The following is a 24,765-nucleotide window of genomic DNA, read 5'->3' as shown; positions in this document are numbered from 1 at the left end:
AGGCACTCAGAAAGGTAAGCGCCCCAAAACAAACCACTATTCGGATTAAAACGACGAATATATACAAACGAGTGGACAGAACTCCCCAAATGAAAACGAGCAAACAAACATTACGTCACACGAGCCGCGCTCCATGTCTGCACAGCTCCTCACTCACCCCAGGAGGGGGGAAGGGGAAGCCCAAGAACCCCCGCGCCGGCGATCCACACCCCAGTTCTTCAGCTGATGCGAGACATCACGGTCGTATAGCTCCAGCTCCAGACTCTGTGTTACGCTGTGCCTTGGTTCAGTACTGCTCCTATGGTGGTGTGCGAGCAGGGAGTAATATTTCTAGGTACTCGGGCTGCATGTGCTTAGGGTTCCATTCCCTAAGTTCCCTGTAAGTACCGCCCTTGGGGCTTGGGGTTATCTTCCGTAAGTCACCTTGGGTCTACCTCTGTTGGTCTTTCACTGCTTGGCAATTGACCGCCTCGAGTGTTTTGGGGGTTTCTGCCCTTGTTTACCTTGAGGTAAGTGGTAGTTTATTGCACTGGTAGGGCGTGGGGTACTACGCAGCTAGTTTTCACCTATTACATCATCCAGCTCTGTTCCTCTTGGGTATGTTTCCTCTTGCAGGGGTTTTTCTTTTCCTTTTTTGTTTTGGCCTGTAGGGGTGGGGTGGGGCTTGTGTCCCTTTCCTCTGTTTAGTTAGGGTGATGACTTCCTGTGTTCGGTGGTACCCCCCCCCCCTCCTTCGCCGCTGTGAGTGGATACGTCCCAGAGGTTCAGCTTTAGCAGTTTGTTTGGTAGACTTGGGTATGGGTAATACCAGTACCCTGCCTGGGATTACCCTTAGCAGACCCAGTCTAGGGGCCCTCGGAAACCCCACAGGGGCTCTCGGGTGCGATGGATGTGACCCCTAAATCCCTTCTCGCTTTGTTTAAGTGTGAGGGTTGCTCTGTCCCCTTGTCTCAAGGCGACGCTCATTGTTTTTGTCTGTCATGCTGCTTGTTGGGTTGATGACATCTTTGGCACAAAGTCCTGCGAGCTTTGTTGCTTGTTTGTCACTCAATTCACCCATTCTCCTGGTGATATTATTTGGATGAAGGCGGGTCATGCCTTGCAGTATAGGTTTTGGTTGTAACGTGTTAGGATAGTTGCTTCCCCGGATGCCGTGAGGCTGCTCCGTTTTGCTTATAGGGACCTGGACTTGGGGGTGTCTGTCGCGTCGGCCTTGGTTCAGTCCGCGCCCCCTCGTTTTTCCCCTGCTGTGCATCACTCGCCCCCCCCCCCCCCCACCTGCTTCCGGCTCCTAAGAGTCTGAGAGCTTCGGGGTTGGAGCAGAGTTTAGAGGTTTCTGAGACTTGGGCGAGAACACATTTTAACAATCTTAGAAGAATTATTTTCTTGCGCACAGCAGTGTTGTCAGCTATTACCAGCAGCGCTGCACAGGGGTTAATGTGCTCGATCAGGGGTGCACATAACCCATTAACCACTGCACTGCGCAATGAGGCATTCGACGGGTGGTGTGCAACACGCCTCAGGGATCTCTTAGATATAGTGTACTATTTAAAACTGGCGCATGGTGACGTGGGTATGAAATAGATGCCTGAGGGGCTCCAGTGATCGTCCGCCATTTTGAAAAAAATCCCAGCATGCCCCAGGGCCGTGCGGAGCCTCAGTTTCAAGGAAGCAACCATGTCTGATGCATCGTCTACGAGCTCCCGGTCCACAATCAGCTGCGGTCCAGGAAAACGAGTCTCAGAGGACGAAATATGCGACATATTGTATGGTGATGGATGATCATTTAGACTACAATCCAGAGAAAGACCTAACACAGATGTCTGACACGAGTAAGGGGGAGAATGAGGTGGAGGAGGTCGTGAGTGTGTACAATACACGTGCCTCATCTGGCCAGCCCTGCCGCCCTGGGTGAGTACTGTTAGTCACCACAACCATGTGTGTCCTCTGAGGCAAATTTATTTAGTGATAGTACATGTGGTGAATCATTTTCGGGCTTCGGTGACATAGGCTCTGATACAAGCAGTGTTCACGAACCAAGTACGAGCAGCGACGGTGTTACTAGGCGGGGTTTTGCTGCCCCATCAGCACACCGAGGCAAGCGGCAGCGTCACGCGGCCCGAGGACAATGTTGACAGTGTTTCCTCGACATCAGGTGTTCGTGGTAGGCCTACACTATGCAGAACACTTTCATCTACTGGTTTGCCTATACACAGCTTTAGCACAAGACAACGGAGCCGTGTTTTTGGTGCTCGTAGTGGTGGTGTTGGCTCCAAAACCAAACCCACAGGTGTACTCGTGTGGGAGGATTGTGAGACTTTTGTCCCACAAATTCCAACATTTGATGGTACCGATGTTGGTGTGACACCGTTATTCCTCCCTATTCAGGTGATGATATGGCTGTAATTGACTATTTTTATGGGGCATATTTTGATAAGGAATTCTTGGACCATCTCGTTGCAGAGACGAACAGATATGTTCACAGCCTCACTGACTCCAGCATTTTACCTGTCTCTCGCATGACACCATGGACAGACACGACAAATGAGGAAATGTATGTGTTTTTGGCGTTGAGCATGATGATGATGAAACATTTTGATCATAAAAACAAGTGATCCAGGATTATTGGAGCTAAGACAGCCTTGTTCCGTCCCTCGTGTTCAACAGTTACATGTCACGTAATAGGTTCCTGCTGCTTCTCAGGTGCCTGCACTTTGAGAACAATGATAATGAAGACAGACACGATAGATTTTGAAAGATGCAGAAGATTTATAGTGATATGAGAGGAAATATCACTAAAAAGTGGTAGTGGCTCCGGGAGTCTATGCCTCGGGCGACCACCAAACCATGACATCACATGCGATTTTCTGAACCACATTGCGGCCAAAGTAAGTACAATTTCGTATTTATTTCAATATATATATGATCATGGAAGGGTATTTAACATTATTAGAAGCACAAAAAATTTTGCGAACAATTTATTTTCTGCGCACCAGGGGTTTGCCATATTTGGGGGCAGAGCTGGTTAAGGCAATCGTAGGTGTATTGTAGAATTCATAGCTTGGGTACAAGATGGAGGCTTGAGGGCCTCCAGTGAGCGTCTGTCAGCTTGAAAAAAAATACTAGCTTGCCACATAGCCGGCAGTGGGCAGGCTCCTTTTCAAGGTAACAACCATGTCAGACATCAAGCTCCCAGTCCCCAGCCAGCTGTGTTGTTGAGAAAACACTCTCTGATGGTGAAATACAGGGCATATTGCTGGAAGATGACCATGCCAGTGATATTGATAACACAAATCTGGACCAAGACCTATCACAGGTGTCTGATACTAGTGAATATGGATATTGAAGTGGACGATGTAGAGTGTGTGAACAGTACACAGCTCTCACCAGCCCTGCCCTGCCGACCGAGGTCAACACCATCATTCAACTGGAATACAAATAATTAGCCAAGATAAGACTTAAATTAATATTGTAATAATTAATATCATATGGTAATAGTACAAACTGGGCAAGGATATGCAATATTAACAGGCGAAAAAAAGGAGAGAGGAGAACAAAGTGTTAATTAAACAAATAATTAAAATTATGAACAAATAAATGGATTCAGATTCATAATAGTTAATAAAATAGTATACATATAATTAATCAAATTAAAAATTCAGTAATCTCTTAAGATTGTAATACAGTAATATCATATGGTAATAAGACAAGTTGGACAAGGGTATGCGATAGAAACAAACACATATGGGCTGGAAACACTGATGTACTTAAAGCTTAAGAATCCATTAACAATACTGGAATATTAGACAACAAACAAGACTAGTAGCTAATATTAATGGGCAGATATATAAGTGAGAAATTAAATTATTAATTTTTAATTCACAAAGTAATGAATTAAAGATTCAGATAATTTGACAAATTAAGAGTTCAAGGTTTATAACATTTTGGGAAATTGAAGTCTTAGTAGTGACAGACAAATGGGTAAGTTGCCAATACGTTAAGCTAAGAACCTGATAACTAGATAAATTAAGCATTAAAAGAATTATACATTCTATAAAATTTAAGTCTTTGTAGTAAAAGTTATGAGGGTAAATTACATATAATTGAAGCCAATAATATAATAAAGAAGTATTTAGTAACTTATATACAATTATAAATCAAAATTTAAATATGGTTAGGGCATATGGCTTGGTAAGGCTTGGTCACTCATGTGTTACTCTCAGTAAGGCTTGGTCACTCATGTGTTACTCTCAGTAAGGCTTGGTCACTCATGTGTTACTCTCAGTAAGGCTTGGTCACTCATGTGTTACTCTCAGTAAGGCTTGGTGACTCATGTGTTACTCTCAGTAAGGCTTGGTGACTCATGTGTTACTCTCAGTAAGGCTTGGTGACTCATGTGTTACTCTCAGTAAGGCTTGGTCACTCATGTGTTACTCTCAGTAAGGCTTGGTCACTCATGTGTTACTCTCAGTAAGGCTTGGTCACTCGTGTGTTACTCTCAGTAAGGCTTGGTCACTCGTGTGTTACTCTCAGTAAGGCTTGGTCACTCGTGTGTTACTCTCAGTAAGGCTTGGTCACTCATGTGTTACTCTCAGTAAGGCTTGGTCACTCATGTGTTACTCTCAGTAAGGCTTGGTGACTCATGTGTTACTCTCAGTAAGGCTTGGTCACTCATGTGTTACTCTCAGTAAGGCTTGGTCACTCATGTAAGTAAGTAAGTAATTATCAAAAGAAGGCACCAAACCGGGAAGGCTATGTAGCACCATCAAATACGCAAAATAATCAGAGGGCGCTAAATATCACCAAGGATGCCAATACGAGAACAAAAACGCATAAGGCGAACGATATCAAAAGTATCCGAGTCACCAAGAATTCTATCGAGGGACAGGTGACCGCGAGGGGCGGTCGGAAAGCAAGACATACGCTCGTCCTGGAAGTCAGGACATTCAAGAAGGACATGCACGACCGTAAGAGGGACAATGCAACTAGGACAATAAGGAGCAGGGCGGCGCTCCATCAAGTGACCATGGGTTAAGCGAGTATGGCCAATACACAACCTCGCCAGAGCTGTTTCCCACCGCCGGTTACGGTGGAAGGAGGACTGCCACGAGGAAACACAACATTTAAGAGTACGTAGCTTGTTACCAGTAACAGACAACCAAGAAGCCTGCCAACGGGTAAGGACTGAGGAATGGATAACCGGGTAAAAGTCGGAATACGGAATGCCCTTACGAGAGATGGGACAAGAGCGGACAGCTTCCTTGGCGGCAGCATCCGCACGCTCATTTAAAGACACACCAATATGGCTGGGAACCCAACAAAACTCAACCGACTTAAATTTACAATGAACGAGAAACAGCCAATGCTGGATCTCGACAACCACTGGATGAACTGGATTAAAGGACCCGAGAGCCATGAGGGCACTACGAGAGTCGACAACAACTACAAAGGAAGACTGACAACGAGAAAGTAGGAGACGAAGAGCATAGAGAATAGCATAAAGTTCCGCTGTAAAGATGCTAGTCTCCGGAGGCAAGCGACACATATAAGTGCGATCAGGAAAAACAACAGAGTAGCCAACACCGTCCGCTGACTTAGACCCATCGGTGAAGACAGAAACGGAGCGGGAGTGAGAAGAAAAGTGCTCGAGGAAAAGGCGTTTTAGAACCGTAGGAGGGGTAAAAGCTTTAGTGATACGGGTCAAGGAAGTACAAAACCGCGGAAGAGGGACCCTCCACGGGGGCAAAGAAGGAACAACACGAGGAGAAACATCAGAAATACGAACGGAAAGAGAATCCTGCAGGCGAGATAACCGGACAGAAAGAGGGAGGTGGTGAAGAGGAACAGGAACCGCAGGAGGGGTAAAAGTTAAAGCACGACAGAGGCGAGAGGAAGGATGTTGCAAGGACCGCGCAAGATAGCGAAGACAGTAGCGATCACGGCGGTCCTGGAGAGACAGGAAGCCAGTGTCAACATACAAGCTAAGGACGGGAGTCGAACGAAAGGCACCAGAACTGAGGCGCAACCCAGTATGGTGCAAAGCATCAAGACGGCGAAGAGTAGAAGGAGAAGCAGACGAGTAAGCAGGGCAACCATAATCGAGCTTAGACAGGACGATGGTCACTCATGTGTTACTCTCAGTAAGGCTTGGTCACTCATGTGTTACTGTCAGTAAGGCTTGGTCACTCATGTGTTACTCTCAGTAAGGCTTGGTCACTCATGTGTTACTCTCAGTAAGGCTTGGTCACTCGTGTGTTACTCTCAGTAAGGCTTGGTCACTCGTGTGTTACTCTCAGTAAGGCTTGGTCACTCATGTGTTACTCTCAACAATGACATTGGAAGTTTGCTGTCTTCCAGTTATGTCACCATCAACAAAGAAAGCCAGTAATTGTTGGACACTTTTTATTTCATGTCTTTTGCCTGTTCTTTCTTAGCAATGATTGTTCCATTCCTGGTGTAGCACTGCTTGATAAGATTTGGGTTTTGTTTGTGAATATGATGCAGTCTGTAGAGGAGGATCAACGCTGCTTGGTAAGGCACTCATTAATATAATATGATGCCGTCTGTAGAGGAGGATCAACGCTGCTTGGTAAGGCACTCATTAATATAATATGATGCAGTCTGTAGAGGAGGATCAACGCTGCTTGGTAAGGCACTCATTAATATAATATGATGCAGTCTGTAGAGGAGGATCAACGCTGCTTGGTAAGGCACTCATTAATATAATATGATGCTGTCTGTAGAGGAGGATCAACGCTGCTTGGTAAGGCACTCATTAATATAATATGATGCAGCCTGTAGAGGAGGATCAACGCTGCTTGGTAAGGCACTCATTAATATAATATGATGCAGCCTGTAGAGGAGGATCAACGCTGCTTGGTAAGACACTCATTAATATAATATGATGCAGTCTGTAGAGGAGGATCAACGCTGCTTGGAATGGCACTCATTAATATAAAGATTGGTTTTATATTTGTAGCTGCTTGAATGAGGTCTTACTTATCATTGGGATAAGCTAGTTTAGTGAGCATCTGCCTGGTGCTGTGGTGATTGTTTTTATCTATTCTGATAGATTTAATAGTATCAGTAAAGTTTATCTCTGATGTAATCAGTTGATGGGCTACACTTGAACAGTTTTGACCTTCTTGTACTTCAGGCAGTTCAGTAGAGCTGATGATGAGCAAATCATGGAGTTTTTGTTAATACTGTTGTCTGGAGAGCCTGAAACACTTATAAATTTAGTACTACCTACCTAACTACACATGCTGTATTGCATATTAATGGGTTATAAGGCAGTCCAAACATGGTATAAATGTGAAATACTATAACTCTCATACTGGGTGGGGTGGATATTATGAGGGACTGGTTGCTCATAACAGTTGTCACTAACCTGTGTTGGTGAGTGTATTAATAACACTCACGCTTCGATGTCACTTTCCAGTGACATCAGTTTTTCTCCTGGGCCGTCTCGGATGACACGGTCTGAAATCATCCATTAAAATATTTGTTAAAAATTAAAATTTTAACTGATCAATCTGGGTGTGGTTTCAAAATGAGCGCCTTTAGATTGCACACAATTTGATGCCAAAATGAAAGACGTAACATGAAAATTGATGTCAGAACACTGGAAAGATATAAATAATTTTGTGGTGATGAGTGTTAAAAAGTGTCCAAAAGTTAAAATATTTGTTAAAGTTTATTTATTGTTTTATTATTATGGGACTAGTTTTAAAATATGCGCCTTTAGATTGCGCACAATTTGATACCAAAATGGAAGACGTAACACGAAAATTGATGTCAGAACACTGGAAAAAATATTTAGTATTCTAGTATTTCTTTTGTTTTTGGCTATGATGAATTGTTCTAAAATTAATGGTAATTACTGTACCGTAGTGTATAGGCCGCTCCACATCCCCCTTATCCCCCCAGGTGGTCCCTCCCAACGCTCCCCTCTCTCCCGATACAACCCACCCACCCCACCCCCTCCTACACCATGCGCCTCGAGCCACAGCCGTACTGGATTAATACGGTACGGCCCTCTGCCTGGCTTTCATATCCGGACAATTCACTCCTTGTCTGGCTGACTGTCCGGATATTGCAACATCGGCAGCAAGTTAACCGGCCCAGATTTTTATCCGGACAAACACCTGATTTTCCGGCTCCTATGGACATTTTGGCTGGATATTGAGATAACTTTATCCGGTCACGATTTTGACCGTATAAGGGTGTTTTCCGGATATTCGAATCCCGGATAATCGAGTGTCTACTAATTATTTTGTGTGACATGGCATTGGAATTGAGCTGTGTTTTTATCATTCCGTAAATTTTGTGAGTATAGATTGTTTTTGTTTTTTTTCATTTTGTTTTGTTTTTTAACTGTTTTTCTTATATTTCAGTGATGGGAACATCAGATCATTTGATGTTCCCAATTTTCTAATGGGAACATCAGATCATTTGGGAATGTATCGGATGAGGGAGTAGGGAATGGTGGGGAGGACGAGGGGACGGGAGTGGGGGGGGGATGGTGAGGGGGGACAGGGGAGGGGGTAATGATGGGAAGGATGAGGGGATGGGGGAGTTGGGGATGGTGACGTGGGGACCGGGGAATGGAGAATGGTGGGGAGCACAAGGGGACAGGGGGAGTGGGTGATGGTGAAGAGGATGAGGGGACGGGGAATTGTCGGGCGAATGAGTTGATGGGGAAGTGAGAGATAATTAGGAGGACGAGGGGACGCGGGAGTGAGGAATGGTTGGGAGGATGAGGGGACTGGGGAATGGTGGGGAGGACTGAGAGACAGGGAAAGGTTACTGTGGCTCAGCAACGCACATGCGTTGCTGAGCCACAGTAACGTGTGGCCAAGTACAGCTAGTAAGGAATAATGTATATTGGATTAATCAGTTTCAAACCACAAAAATAAATACTGTATAGTTATACAATAATTAAATGGAGTAAATGCTAACACACTACACTTTACCTGTACTTCGGAGAGTTGATGGCATATGTGGAAACTAGTGAGGCAGAGGAAGAGAGATGTTCTTTGGCAGGGAAGTTCCCTAACATTAAAACTTCTGGAAGTTGTGCTTCTGAGGTTCTTTCTCTTTTCTGTCTTTTTCTGTTTCCCTCATTACACTCACTGAATGCTTTCCTTACAAGAAACTTGTCCAAGGATGATTGTTTTTGCCTGTGCATTAAAATGTTTTTAAAGTGAGACATAGCATTGTCATTCAACAGATTTGTAACACAGTTTGTCAAGGTGATAATTTCAAGAAAAGGTTTGCACTTTCCCTAATTTTGCACACATTTCTTTTAATAGAGAACTAGAGTTAGGCATAACAAACACTGTAACAAGAGCTGACACTCAGGTACCACTCTCATATTTAGCTGTGAGTTCTTTCTTCATCTGTATCGTGATTCTAACCATTTTTCTTTTTGCTAGGCTCATATCACAAACTTTCATAGGTGTCATGGTGACTTATTTACAATAAGAATATAAAAAATATCCAAGAGAAAAGTGTAGTAAGTTGTGCACTGAACAACAGCTATGCTGAAACTGATGCATCAGGGGACGCGTGTTTACATCTGAATGCCGAGCAAACAGACGAATACCGAACATGAACACAGCGTCTGAATACCGAAAAGTGCGAATTATTAGCAGTGCAAACACCGAGGCTCCTCTGTACAAAGAAATTATGTAAATATTATGTAATTTGTGTTGGTAAATACAGTACAGTACTGTAATATTACTTTTTGTTGTAAATTCTAGCTTAACCAAATATTTTTTCCACAGGATAACAACCCAGAGGAATGTTCAGTGTGTTTTAACAATTATGATGACAATCAGCTACGGCCTCGCACACTGCCTTGCAGCCACACATTCTGCTCCCAGTGTATTAACAATGCTATCAAGAATGGGCAGCTGACCTGCCCCAGCTGCCGTGCCCAGCATGCTGCCACAGCTGCTACTCTGTTCCCAATTAATTATGCTGTGGAGGCCCTTATCAGAAAACTAAAATGTATCGAGGTTGTACCAGAGAAAACTTTACCAGCAATACCCATTAAAACTCCTGCAAGAGGAATCAGCAAGAAGTTACATTCCATGGTGGAAGAGCAGAATCAGCAGCCTCATTATTAGCTGTGAAGAGGTACTGTCCCAGCTGGGGGAGTACCGGGGGCAGCTGGGGGACTGGAAGACTCACCACCTCCAGCTCCAGGACAGACTCTATGCTCTGGTAGAGCAGAACAAGTCAGCAATGAAACTCTTGGAACTGGAGGATACCAGTGTGGTGGATATGACAACACAAGGAGAGGAAGGGAAGACTCGGCTGCAGGCCATGTTGGGGAGCCTCGACACAGTCAACACAGCACAGGAAGTATTCATGACCATCAATGAAGTTGACCAATGCAACATGGAGGTAGAGAATTGGCTCATGAAGTGCCAGGAACTCTTCCCAGATGTCAAGACTGTCCACACCTCAGTGAAGGTACGCTGCTGAAGGTCACATTGTTCTCACCCAACTGAGTGTAGTATTGCCTCTATATAAACACTTTTGACATGGAGACACATCAAGATGAGAGTTGACTTTATATATAGGAAACATTTTGCTCTAACACCTGAAACATTTTAATTAATAAAGTCAACTGTCATCTTGGTGTTTCTCTACACTGTGGTCAGTGTAGAGAAACAAAATTACTTATGTTGTCAAATTACTTACTCATTCTGACGCTTTATTATAGTCCAGTTACTTTACTCAGAGCCAGATGCTTCATTATAGTCCAGTTACTTTACTCAGAGCCTGATGCTTCATTATAGTCCAGGTTCCACCATTAATGTTTGTGTTGGTAATGACAGGTGCAGGAGACCATCAGGGAGGCCCTGGAGATGATGACCACAGAGACAGGTGCCACAGCTGACCCTGTACACCTGGGAGACTCAGCCTCCAGCATCATGAATAAAGTTCAGGAAATCACTCTACAGATCCCCCAGAAGCAATTAACAGTAAGTTTTTTTATTTTCTCTCATAGATCATATCACAAGATATTGAGTTGCGTTTTGAGGAGAGGAAGTTTATTCTTAAGTATATCGAGGTTCCCCAAGGTCAACTATAGACTTTCCTTAACATACAATTCACAATAGATGCTTAACTCCTGGATAAAGATTTACTGGTAGGTAAACAGAGGCATCAGATGGAATGAAACATGTGAACCATTTCTGTGCTGCACGGTTATCTTGAGGTTATCTTGAGATGATTTCGGGGCTTAGTGTCCCCGCGGCCCGGTCCTTGACCAGGCCTCCACCCCCAGGAAGCAGCTCATGCCAGCTGACTAACTCCGAGGTAAATATTTACTGCTAGGTATCTGGGGCATCAAGGTAAAAGAAAATCTGCCCGTTGTTTCTCACTGGCACCCAGAATCGAACTCGGGATCACAGGATCACGCGTCCAGTGTTCTGTCCGCTCAGCCACCGGCTCCGAGCCACAGGTTCGGTGATTTAACCCGTGATCCTGGCCCCCCTCACAGAGGCACAGAGAGCGGGTGACACTCCACCAACCTACCGGGAAAGCATCCAGGAAGACAGTGAACCAAAATAGACCACTGCTGGGTTCCAAGAGACTGAAGCCTTGAAACTGCCAACAAACTCCCAAACAATGCCAGCACCAACCCCCTGTCAGAAGAAGGGGGCTGGAGCTACAGGTCCAGCACCAACCCCCCTGCCAGTAGAGGGGGGCTGGAGCTACAGGTCCAGCACCAACCCCCTGCCAGTATATAGAGGCTGGAGCTACAGGTTGTCACGCGCTGCTCACCTTGGCCTTGTGTTACATGAGGTTAGTTAAACAGCGGGGGATCGTGCTACTGATCCTATAACCTCACGCCGTGGGACTTCACTCCCTCCACTAGGGTATCACATTTCACCCCAGGGAGCTCTCCTAGTTGTGCCTCAAGACCGGTCATCACTTGACCTTGGACCCAAGGAGGAGAGGAGAAGGCCCAGCCCACACTACTAAACTCAATCCTGCAGTATGTGACTCCACCACCGGGCCTGTCCACCTGTGCGTGCAGAGAATTTGCCGGACTTCCGGCCGTAGCCTCACTTCCACTTCTTCCTTCCTGGTCGCCAGCTGGGTAATTCTCTCTGCATCCCAGCAACGCCGTTAGTTCAAATATAATATATTTACAGCAGCCTAGGACCTTACTGTGTGCTGCCAATACTAGAATTCAAATGTACAGTCATGTTGCCATCTCAGGGTCACTCATTAGGGAATGCCAGTACCAGTGTTCAAATCTCATGTCGTGTTGCCAACACAGGGTCTCTCTCTGTCATTCCAGTAACAGTACAGTATAATCATGTTATTAACCACAAAGCTCAATGAGATGGAGGTTATACCAAAAGCAGTGATAAAATAGTAAAAGTTTACTCAAAGTATACTACAACACACAAGATACATGTATGAATTTATGGAAATAATAATAATAATGATGACAGCAAGGCTCGTCTGGTGGCCGCCAGCAGCTCGCATCAGCTGATGAATTAAAGGGATCACTGGCCCCTCCTCACTGGGGCGGCTCCGTCAGCGTCGCTCCTCACTCCTCCACGGGCGGCCACACGCTGTCTTCACCACTCAGTAGAATAATATATACGTGCTGTCCCACAGCCTAATCTACTCCTATGACTTATATGCACTCTAATTAATGCATAAGCATATTAATAGGCCTATCTTGCCTATCAAGGGAAATATGATCTACCTTAACATATCCCGTCCTCAGACGCCTAGGCTCCAGTCGCCCGTTGGGTACTCCGTTCCTCGCGTTGTTCCCAGTGTTCCAGAAGCATCACCAGTCCATAGGTGTGAAGATCCTCGGCATCTCCGTGCTCATTCCCTGAGTGATGTTCCTGGGCGTTGGCTCATCCATTCGTCACTGCATGCGTTGTTCCCTCAAGCATTCCTTCACCGAGACCACACTCAAGGATCAGGATGCACTTTCTTCCATCTGAGTTCCTAGTGGGCGTGATCTAATCACAACAGCTCTGAATGCTTTGGAGTTCCACCGACAGCGAGTCACTCACTCCTCCAGCCGTCGTAACTCTCTCAACTTCTCCAAAACTATTAGCACACGGTCCTCGGCGCCCTTTCACCACTGGATTAGGCTTCCTCACACTTCCCTGAAGTTCTGCAGTCCTTGTTAGTCACTATATACTCGTCAGGCTGTGTATATCCACTTATGGAGGCTCCTAGACCTCAGAACTAGAGAGATCAATCAGCGTACGTCCGCTCTCAACGAAGCGCCAAGTATCTCTGAGCACCTGGTGCTCTGCAGGCGGGCCAGGTCTCTCGGTGACGTCACAGACCCAGGGGCGGGCTCTGATTGGTCAACGAAGTCATGTGACCTCAGCCAGCTAATCACCGACCAGAGGGCATCGTACACAAAATGATGGATTTGCAAGCCAGGCGGCGCCATTTTGCTGTACCCAGGGCGCGAATTTTCCACTTCTCTGCAAATTTACAAATGCAAATTTCTCCCCAAATTAACAACCATTCTGGGAGCCTCATACCTCAAAAGATTCCCTGCGCCTCAGAGAACCTGCAGGTAAGCTGATATGACTCTTAAACCTGGCATATGGGAGAAACTGTAGGGGACACCATCACAACGTCCAGGACTAATCCCTGGCCAGTAGAGGGGGATGGGACCTACAGGTCTAGCACCAACCCCCTGCCAGTAGAAGAGGGGGGGGGGGCTGGAGCTACAGGTCCAGCACCAACCCACTGCCAGTAGAAGTGGGGGGGGGGGGGGGGGCTGGACCTACAGGTCCAGCACAAACCCCCTGCCAGTAAAGGTGGGCTGGAGCTACAGGTCCAGCACCAACCCCTGCCAGTAGAGGTGGGCTGGAGCTACAGGTCCAGCACCAACCCCCTGCCAGTAGAGGGGGGGGGGGGGGCTGGAGCTTCATGTGTAGCACCAACCCCCTGCCAGTAGAGGGGGGCCTAGAACTACAGGTCCAGCACCAACCCCCTGCCAGTAGAGGTGGGCTGTAGCTACAGGTCCAGCACCAACTCCCTGCCAGTAGAGTGGGGCTGGAGCTACAGGTCCAGCACCAACCCCCTGCCAGTAGAGGGGGGGGTCTGGAGCTTCATGTGTAGCACCAACCCCCTGCCAGTAGAGGGGGGCCTAGAACTACAGGTCCAGCACCAACCCCCTGCCAGTAGAGGTGGGCTGTAGCTACAGGTCCAGCACCAACTCCCTGCCAGTAGAGTGGGGCTGAAGCTATAGGTCCAGCACCAACCCCCTGCCCGTAGAGTGGGGCTGGAGCTACAGGTCTAGTACCAACCCCCTGCCAGTAGGGTGGGGCTGGAGCTACAGATCAAGCACCAACCCCTGCCAGTAGTCGGGGGCTGGAGCTACATGTCCAGCATCAACCCCCTGCCAGTAGAGGGGAGGCTGGAGCTACAGGTCCAGAACTAATCTCCTGCCAGTAGAGGGGGGGGGGCTGAAGCTACTCGTCCAGCACCAGCCCCTGGCAGTACAGGGGGGCTGGAGCTACAGGTCCAGCACCAACCCACTGCCAGTAGAAGTGGGGGGGGGGGGGCTGGACCTACAGGTCCAGCACAAACCCCCTGCCAGTAAAGGTGGGCTGGAGCTACAGGTCCAGCACCAACCCCCTGCCAGTAGAGGTGGGCTGGAGCTACAGGTCCAGCACCAACCCCCTGCCAGTAGAGGGGGGGGGGCTGGAGCTTCATGTGTAGCACCAACCCCCTGCCAGTAGAGGGGGGCCTAGAACTACAGGTCCAGCACCAACCCCCTGCCAGTAGAGGTGGGCTGTAGCTACAGGTCCAGCACCAACTCCCTGCCAGTAGAGTGGGGCTGGAGCTACAGGTCCAGCACCAACCCCCTGCCAGTAGAGGGGGGGGGGGTCTGGAGCTTCATGTGTAGCACCAACCCCCTGCCAGTAGAGGGGGGCCTAGAACTACAGGTCCAGCACCAACCCCCTGCCAGTAGAGGTGGGCTGTAGCTACAGGTCCAGCACCAACTCCCTGCCAGTAGAGTGGGGCTGAAGCTATAGGTCCAGCACCAACCCCCTGCCCGTAGAGTGGGGCTGGAGCTACAGGTCTAGTACCAACCCCCTGCCAGTAGGGTGGGGCTGGAGCTACAGATCAAGCACCAACCCCTGCCAGTAGTCGGGGGCTGGAGCTACATGTCCAGCATCAACCCCCTGCCAGTAGAGGGGAGGCTGGAGCTACAGGTCCAGAACTAATCTCCTGCCAGTAGAGGGGGGGGGGCTGAAGCTACTCGTCCAGCACCAGCCCCTGGCAGTACAGGGGGGCTGGAGCTACAGGTCCAGCACCAACCCACTGCCAGTAGAAGTGGGGGGGGGGGGCTGGACCTACAGGACCAGCACAAACCCCCTGCCAGTAAAGGTGGGCTGGAGCTACAGGTCCAGCACCAACCCCCTGCCAGTAGAGGTGGGCTGGAGCTACAGGTCCAGCACCAACCCCCTGCCAGTAGAGGGGGGGGGGGCTGGAGCTTCATGTGTAGCACCAACCCCCTGCCAGTAGAGGGGGGCCTAGAACTACAGGTCCAGCACCAACCCCCTGCCAGTAGAGGTGGGCTGTAGCTCCAGGTCCAGCACCAACTCCCTGCCAGTAGAGTGGGGCTGGAGCTACAGGTCTAGTACCAACCCCCTGCCAGTAGAGTGGGGCAGGAGCTACAGATCAAGCACCAACCCCTGCCAGTAGACGGGGGCTGGAGCTACATGTCCAGCATCAACCCCCTGCCAGTAGAGGGGAGGCTGGAGCTACAGGTCCAGAACTAATCTCCTGCCAGTAGAGGGGGGGGGCTGAAGCTACTCGTCCAGCACCAGCCCCCTGGCAGTACAGGGGGACTGGAGCTACAGGTGCAGCAACAACCCCCTGCCAGTATAGGAGGGCTGGAGTTACAGGCCCAGCACCAACCCCCTGCCAGTAGAGGGGGGCTGGAGCTACATGTCCAGCACCAACCCCCTGCCAGTAGAGGGGGGGCTGCAGCTACATGTCCAGCACCAACCCCCTGCCAGTTGAGGGGGGCTCCCTCTAAAGATTCAGCACCAACTCCCTGCCAGTAGAGGGGGGTTGAAGCTACAGGTCCAGCACCAACCCCCTGCCAGTAGAGGGGGGGCTGGACCTTCAGGTCTAGCACCAACCCCCTGCCCTTAAAGGGGGGCTGGAGCCCCCCTTTTCAGGACCAACCCCCCAGGTCCAGGTGGCCCAGGACCAACCCCCTGCCAGTAGAGGGGGGGCTGGAGCTACAGGTCCAGCACCAACTCCCTGCCAGTAGAGGTTGGCTGGATCTTCAGGTCTAGCACCAACCCCCTGCCAGTAGAGGGGGGCTGGAGCTACAGGTCCAGCACCAACCCCCTGCCAGTAGAGGGGGGCTGGAGCTACAGGTACAGCAATAACCCCCTGCCAGTAGAGATGGGCTGGAGCTTCACGTGTAGCACCAACCCCTTGCCAGTAGAGGGGACTGGAGCTTCAGGTCCAGCACCAACCCCCCTGCCAGTAGAGGGGGACTGGAGTTACAGGTCCAGCACCAACTCCCTGCCAGTAGAGGGGGGGCTGGAGCTTCATGTGTAGCACCAACCCCTGCCAGTAGAGGGGGGCTGTGGCAACAGGTCCAGCACCAACCCCTTGCCAGTAGAGGGGGGCAGGAGCTACAGGTCCAGCACCAACCCCCTGCCAGTAGAGGTGGGCTGGAGCTACAGGTCCAGCACCAACCCCCTGCCAGTAGAGGGGGGGGGGCTGGAGCTTCATGTGTAGCACCAACCCCCTGCCAGTAGAGGGGAGCCTAGAGCTACAGGTCCAGCACCAACCCCCTGCCAGTAGGGGGGGGGCCTGGAGCTACAGGTCTAGCACCAACCCCTGCCAGTAGAGGTGGGCTGTAGCTACAGGTCCAGCACCAACTCCCTGCTAGTAGAGTGGGGCTGGAGCTACAGGTCCAGCACCAACCCCCTGCCAGTAGAGTGGGGCTGGAGCTACAGGTCCAGCACCAACCCCTGCCAATAGAAGGGGACTGTAGCTACAGGCCCAGCACCTACGCCCTGCCAGTAGAGGGGTGCCAGAGCTACACATCCAGCACCAACCCCCCTGCCAGTAGAAAGGGGCTGGAGCTACAGGTCTAGCACCAACCCCCTGCCAGTAGAGTGGGGTTGGAGCTACTCGTTCAGCACCAGCCCCATGGCAGTACAGGGGGACTGGAGCTACAGGTGCAGCAACAACCCCCTGCCAGTATAGGAGGCTGGAGCTACATGTCCAGCACAAACCCCCTGCCAGTAGAGGGGAGCTGCAGCTACAGGTCCAGCACCAACACCCTGCCAGTAGAGGTGGGCTGGAGCTTCAGGTCTAGCACTAACCCCCTGCCAGTAGAGGTGGGCTGGAGGTACAGGTCCAGCACCAACTCCCTGCCAGTAGAGGATGGCTGGAGCTTCAGGTCTAGCACCAATCCCCTGCCAGTAAAGGGGGGCTGGAGCTACAGGTCCAGCACCAACCCCCTGCCAGTAGACGGAGCTGGAGCTACAGGTCCAGCACTAACCCCCTGCCAGTAGAGGTGGGCTGGAGCTTCACGTCTAGCACCAACCCCTTGCCAGTAGAGGGGACTGGAGCTTCAGGTCCAGCACCAACCCCCCTGCCAGTAGAGGGGGGCTGGAGCTACAAGTCCAGCACCAACCCCCTGCCAGTAGAGGGGGGGCTGGACCTTCAGGTCTAACACCAACCCCCTGCCATTAAAGGGGGGCTGGAGCCCCCCTTTTCAGGACCAACCCCCCAGGTCCAGGTGGTCCAGGACCAACCCCCTGCCAGTAGAGGGGGGGCTGGAGCTACAGGTCCAGCACCAACTCCCTGCCAGTAGAGGTTGGCTGGAGCTTCAGGTCTAGCACCAACCCCCTGCCAGTAGAGGGGGCTGGAGCTACAGGTCCAGCACCAACCCCCTGCCAGTAGAGGGGGGCTGGAGCTACAGGTACAGCAATAACCCCCTGCCAGTAGAGGTGGGCTGGAGCTACAGGTACAGCAATAACCCCCTGCCAGTAGAGAGGGCTGGATCTACGGGTCCAGCACGAACCCCCTGCCAGTAGAGGCGGGGCTGGAGCTACAGGTCCAGAACCAACCCCCTGCCAGTAGAGGGGCGGGGGGCTACAGGTCCAGCACCAACACCCTGCCAGGAGAAAGGGGGCTGGAGCTACAGGTCCTGAACCAAAGCTCCTCTGCCAGTAGAAGGGGATGGAGCCACAGGTTCAGCACAAACCTCCCTGCCATTAGAGGAAGGCTTGAGCTACAGGTCCAGCACCAACCCCCTGCCAGTAGAAAGGGGCTAGTGCTACATGTCCTGCACCAACCCCTTGCCAGGAGAAGGGGGCTGGAGCTACAGGTCCAACACCAACCCCTTTCTGCCAGTAGAGGGGGGGCTGGAGCTTCAGATCCAGCACAAACCCCCTGCCAGTAGAGGGGGGCTGGAGCTACAGGTCCAGAACCATCCCCTTGCCATTAGAGAGGGTGGGAGCTACAAGTCCAGCCCCTACCCTCTGCCAGGAGAAGGGGGCAGGAGATCCAGGTCCAGCCCCAACCCCCTGCCAGGAGAAGGGAGCAGGAGCTACGGGTACAGCACTAACCTCCCAGCCAGTAGAGGGGGCTGGAGCTACAGGTCCAGTACCAGCCCCCTGCCATTAGAGGAGGGCTGGAGTTACAGGTCCAGCTCCAACCCCCTGCCAGTAGAGGGGGGGCTGGAGTTACAGGTCCAGCACCAAACCCCTGCCAGTAGAGGGGGATGGAGCTACAGGTTTACCACCAGCCCCCTGCCAAGAGGGTTTGACTTAACTTAACAAGACTTAAGGTGGGATGGTGGGAAAGAAGGTTAAGTGGGATGGTGGGTTTGGGTAAAAATATACAAAAAGGAGAAACAAAACTACATCTGAAAGGTTAGGAAAAGGATAATATATTTAACATATACGTCAAAAACACAATAAACTACATCTGAAAGGTTAGGTTAAAGGGTTGGGGAATAAGAACATATGATAGAACCTACTAAATACACTAAGATTACAAGAGGTTAGGTTAAGGGGTTGGGGAATAAGAATAAATGATAACAAACATAATAAATACAACTTATGAGCAACTTGATGAACTTTAACAAATAACCCTTGATCTGCAAAAATGACCATTTGAGAAATTAGCCCTTGAAACGAGTAAATTCCCATATATAACAAAAATCCTTTGAAATGGTTAAACACCCAATCTTAAACAAATAACACTTGAAATGCAAAAATGTCCATTTGAGAAATTAACCCCTGAAAAGAGTAAATGAATATGAGAGAGTGATTGACGAAACACAAAAGACAAGCAGGAATAATTATGTATGTTAGATCATGTCTGGTTGGACTAGATAAGTTAGGATACATCAGTTTGGGAATGTAAGATTAAGTTAGGTAAAGCAAGTTAGGTTAGGTTAGGATAGGTAAGATAAGTTACGTAAGTTAGGTTAGGTTAAGTTATCTAAGTTAGGTTAAGCAGGAAAAGTTAGGTAAAGCAAGTTAGGTTAGGTTAAGTTATGTAAGTTAGGTTAAGCAGGAAAAGTTAGGTTAAGTTAGGTAAGTTAGGTAAGATAGGTAAGGTAAGGTAAGTTAGGTTAAGCAGGAAAAGTTAGGTTAAGTTAGGTAAGTTAGGTAAGATAGGTAAGGTAAGGTAAGTTAGGCTAAGCAGGTTAGGTTAGGTTAAATTATGTAAGTTAGGTTAAGCAGGTTAAGTTAGGTAAGGTAAGGTAAGTTAGGTTAAGCAGGTTAAGTTAGGTAGGGTAGGTAAGTTAGGTTAAGCAGGTTAAGTTAGGTAAGGTAGGTAAGTTAGGTTAAGCAGGATAAGTTAGGTTAAGTCAGGTTAGTTAGGTAAGATAGGTAAGGTAAGTTAAGTTAAGCAGGTTAGGTTATGCAGGTTAAGTTAGGTAATGTAGGTAAGTTAGGTTATTCTGGATAAGTTAGGTTAAGTTAGGATAGGTAAAGTTAGGTTAAGCAGGTTAAGTTAGGTAAATGTAGGTAAGTTAGGTTAAGCAGGATAAGTTAGGTTAGGTTAGGTAAGTTAGGTATGATAGGTAAGGTAATTTATGTTAGGATAGGTAAAGTTAGGTAAGATAGGTAAGGTAAGGTAAGTTATGTTAGGATAGGTAAAGTTAGGTTTAGGAACGTTACGTTAACTAAGTAACATTGGGTGGAGAGGATAGGTTACGTAGGTTTGAGCAGTGTAGTTCAGAGAACAGTGTTAGGGTAAAGTGACTAAGAAAATATATTTTAACAGAAGTGCAGGTTTGGTATGAAAAGCTGAACTAGTTACATTTTGGAGAGAAATTTTATGACTGAAGATGTCTTAAAGAATAACATGATGGAAGAAGGAGAGTTTCTTTGATGAACGAAGGTGTCTTAGAGAACAACTTTTTGGAGAACGAAGGTGAATTAGAGATCACTTTGATGACTCTGAGAATAACTTTGATCAACGAAGATGGATTGGAAAGTTTCTCTAATGAACGAAGGTGACTTAGAGATTAACTTTTATGATTTAGAGAACATCTTTGATGTCTTAGAGAACAACATTGATGTCTTAGAGAATAACTTTTGATGACTCCGAGAATAACTTTGATGAACAAAGATGTTTTGGAAAGTTTCTCTGAAGAACGAAGGTGACTCTGAGAATAACTTTTGTTAGCTCTTAGAATAACTTTGATGACTTTGAGAATGTCTTTGAGAACATGAGTAGTATTTTGTTAGCTCAGAGAAGTACTTTTTGATGACATAGAGAATAACTTTTTATGTCTTAGAGAAGAACATTGATGGCTTAGAGAGAATATCTTTGATGAAAGATGATGTCTTAGATTAACTTTGATGTCTCTTGGAATAACTTTGATGACTTTGAGAACAAGTTTGAGAGCTCTGAGAATGACTTTTATGTCTCTGAGATTAACTTTAATGAACGAAGATGTCTTAGAAAGTTTCTCTGACGAACGAAAGGTTACTTAGAGAATAACTTTTATGTCTCTGAGAATAACTTTCATGTCTCTGAGAATAACTTTTTGATGACTCTGAGAATAACTTTGAGGATGCGAGTAAATCTTTGAGTGTTTGAGAGTGTCTTTTGATATCTCGAAGAGTCCCCTTGAAGTCTTAAAGGATGTCTTTGATGTCTCAAAGGATGTCTTTGAGTGCAACTTTGATGTGTTTGAGACATGAAGAACACGGTTATTTTCTGATGACTAGGGAATAAGTTTAGTTATGAACAGTGTTGGAAAGATTCCTTTGACTATTTTTTGGTTGATTGGATAATAAGTTTAGTTGAGAAATGAGGAAAGTCACTATGTTTTAGTTAATTGGCGAAAGATTTTTAGTTAAGAAGTTACAAGAAAGGTTTGTCTTTGTAAATTTGGAACTGAATAAAGTGTAGATTTGTTTAAGAACGGGGTTGGTAGAACTATTAAGTTGACTACGAGAATTACTTTGACATAGTTTTGCAAATAAAAACTTGGTGACTAAAATTGTTGAGGGAACTGTATTGCAGTATAATAATATTTGACAAAGAACTAGTTAGTGAATGGAAGAAACAAATTGGTTTAAAGAAACAAAGAACATAAAAAAATTGAGGCTAAGTAGGGGAATGAACACAGTGAACATACGGTGAACACAGAAAACATGTAAGAAAAAGTTGATGAATAGAGTGAACATGCAGGGAATATGAACTTATAGAGAATATGAAGACATGATAAGGAACATAGGGAATACAAAGAATGAACACTGAACATGTGAAGAACAAGCTAAGAACATTGAGAACATGAATATTGAGTATAAAAGTTATACAGAGAACATATGATGTACATAAAAACATGACAAAGAACATAGTGAACATGTGGGGAAAATGGTAGAAAAAATTTGAACTGAGCATGCTGTGAACATTTGTAGAACATGGAATGAACACAAACATAGAAAAAATGTGAAGAACACAGCTGAATATAGAGAAAATATGCAAATACAGTATGATGATTATTGAAGGTTTGGATACGTTGGGGATGAAAGATAATTACACAGGTTGGGGTTATGTGACTACTCTGATAGAGTTAGGCTGGAGAGGGACTTGATCGGATATATTTATGTTCAATGATCTAAGACAGAGGAAATGGAGCTTGGCCAGATTAATTTTACTACGTTAGAAATAAGGTGATCTTAAATCTCAGGGTGATTTAGTCGGAAAATAAAGAACTTGTACAAAATGAACTAAGCTGGGGGACAAGAGTTGAAACTTGATAACTGAACTGGTTTTTATTTACTAGGTCTGAAAATGTAGCTGGGTGTTTAAATCTCAGGGGGATTTGGACTGATAGTAATGAATTTACAGGAGTGAACTTGGACAGAGGACAAGAGCTAGAGTTTTATAATTGTTTACATCATATTTACTATGTCTGAAATACAGAGGGTAAAAATTTCAGGGAAATTGATGGGTTATTTACAAAGATACGAAAGAGAACTAAGGTGGGGACGAGAGCTGGAGCTCGTTAACTGTTTTGATCTTATTTACAGTGTCTGAAATACAGAGGGTAAAAATTTCAGGGGAATTGATAGGATATTAACAAAGACTTGAGGGTGGAGTAGGGTGGGGGACGAGAGCTGGAGCTCAGTAACTGACTTGATTTTATTTACTACGACTGAAATATGACTGTTTAAAATTTAAGGGGGATTGGGCTGCTAGTAGCGAAAATGTGGTCTCTGTCAAATTTGGGTCTTCAATTGGACTCTGATTAATTTCGATCATGAACTGGTCTCTGAATATTTTGGGCACAAAGTGGACTCTGGCGAATTTTCGGTATAAACTGGACTCTGATGAAAATTGGGTAGAAAATGGACTCTGTCAAATTTCTGTCGTTAATTGGTCTCTGACGAATTTCTGTTGATAATTGGACTCTGATGGAATTTGAGCTTAAAACTGTCACTGACTAATTTTGCTAGAAAACTGGACTCTGACGAATTTCTGTTGATAATTGGACTCTGATGAAATTTCAGCTTAAAACTGTCTCTGACTAATTTTGCTAGCAAACTGGACTCTGAAGAATTTTGGGCGCAAACTGGTCTCTGACGAAATTCTGTCTATAACTGGGCTTTGTTCAATTTTGGTCTTTACAGGTGAAATAGCCATAAATGGATATAAAACTAAATGTTATGGCTAAGTTGTCTGTTTTCCTTAACAAAACATTTAAGACAATATTCTCTGAAAATGGTCTTTTTTACAAAATTTGGTCATAAACATATAAATAAACTTCTATGATTATTTGAAACTCTGAAATATTTTCTTGAAACTGAACTCTGAAAAAATTTGAGCTTCTCCCATATGAACTTTAACAAACTTGTATGAACTTATTTTCATCATAAGAACTTTTAACAAACTTTTAAAATCTCAGAAATTATTTTCCTCATAAGAATTCCTTAACTCCAAATCTGTGACTCCCCAAATTCACCTGGAACCCCCGAAGATCCACAGGGGATTTTCTAAATTTACCTGAAAACCTTGACTCACACAGGTGATTTTTCCGAAGTTGAAAACAGGCAAAATATGTCCGTAGAGTTCACTTAGAAATGCTGTGACACAAACACGATATTTTCTAAAAAATTTCTTTAAGATTTTCCTACTTATTTTCATCATAAGAACTTTAACAAACTTCTAAAGTCTCGGAAATTATTTTCATCATAAGAACTTTAACAACTTCTAAAATCTGCGACTGACAAAAATTTACCTAAAAAACCCAGAAGACATATGCGGGATATTGGACCTCAAAACCCTGACTCACACGCGGGATATTGGAACCAGAAAACCCTGACTCACACGCGGGATATTGGACCTCAAAACCCTGACTCACACGCGTGATATTTGACCTGAAACAAAATATCACCTGTACGTTGTCATCCACACTACTTCAGTAGAGGGGGGGGGGGGAGCTGCAGGTCCTACAGAATCCCCCTGCCAGTAGAGGGGGGATGGAGCTACAGGTCCAGCACCAACCCCCTGTCAGTAGAAAGGGGATGGAGCTACAGGTCCAGCACCAACCCCCTGTCAGTAGAATGGGGATGGAGCTACAGGTCCAACTCCAACCCTCTGCCAGTAGAGAGGGCCTGGAGCTACAGGTTCAGCACCAACCTCTTGTCAGTAGAGGAGGGGTGGAACTACAGGTTCAGCACCAACCTACTGTCATTAGAGAAGGGCTGGAGCTACAGGTCCAGAACCAACCCCCTGCCAGTAGAGGGTGGCTGGAGTTACAGGTTCACCACCAACCCATTGCCAGTAGAGGGGGGGGTGAAGCTACAGGTTCAGCACTAACCCCCCTGCTACTAGAGGGAGAGACTGGAGCTACAGGTCCAGCACCATCCCCCTGTCAGTAGAGGGGGGGGGGGCTGGAGCTACAGGTCCAGCACCAACCCCCTGCCAGTAGAGGGGGCTGAAGCTACAGGTCCAGCACCAACCCCCTGCCAGTAGAGGGTGGCTGGAGTTACAGGTTCACCACCAACCCATTGCCAGTAGAGGGGGGGGTGAAGCTACAGGTTCAGCACTAACCCCCCTGCTACTAGAGGGAGAGACTGGAGCTACAGGTCCAGCACCATCCCCCTGTCAGTAGAGGGGGGGGGGCTGGAGCTACAGGTCCAGCACCAACCCCCTGCCAGTAGAGGGGGCTGAAGCTACAGGTCCAGCACCAACCACCTGCCAGTAGAGGGGGCTGGAGCTACAGGTCCA

At 47.2% G+C, this 24,765-nt stretch overlaps 2 protein-coding genes across 11 annotated transcripts in view; one reads left to right on the top strand and one right to left on the bottom strand.

Moving 5' to 3' along the window:
- The window catches only part of LOC138352916 (uncharacterized), a 230,529-nt gene that overhangs the window by 70,155 nt on the left and 135,609 nt on the right, over positions 1-24,765 (bottom strand). The window lies entirely within an intron of this gene.
- Positions 1-24,765, top strand: part of LOC123747839 (uncharacterized) — a 236,116-nt gene that overhangs the window by 193,384 nt on the left and 17,967 nt on the right. For 4 of the 5 annotated variants that reach the window (XM_069305556.1, XM_069305557.1, XM_069305559.1 and 1 more), the window contains exons 3-4: positions 9,789-10,482; positions 10,851-10,997. In XM_069305556.1, the coding sequence (XP_069161657.1) occupies positions 10,252-10,482; positions 10,851-10,997 (378 nt within the window). In that variant the 5' untranslated portion in view covers positions 9,789-10,251. The remainder of the gene's footprint in view (positions 1-9,788; positions 10,483-10,850; positions 10,998-24,765) is intronic. The other variant, XM_069305558.1, reaches the window with a different exon arrangement.

Source organism: Procambarus clarkii, chromosome 55 (genome assembly GCF_040958095.1).
Source record: "Procambarus clarkii isolate CNS0578487 chromosome 55, FALCON_Pclarkii_2.0, whole genome shotgun sequence".
NCBI classification, from domain to species: domain Eukaryota; kingdom Metazoa; phylum Arthropoda; class Malacostraca; order Decapoda; family Cambaridae; genus Procambarus; species Procambarus clarkii.
The sequence above is the reverse complement of the archived record's forward strand: the minus strand, read 5'-3'. Positions and strand labels throughout refer to the sequence as shown.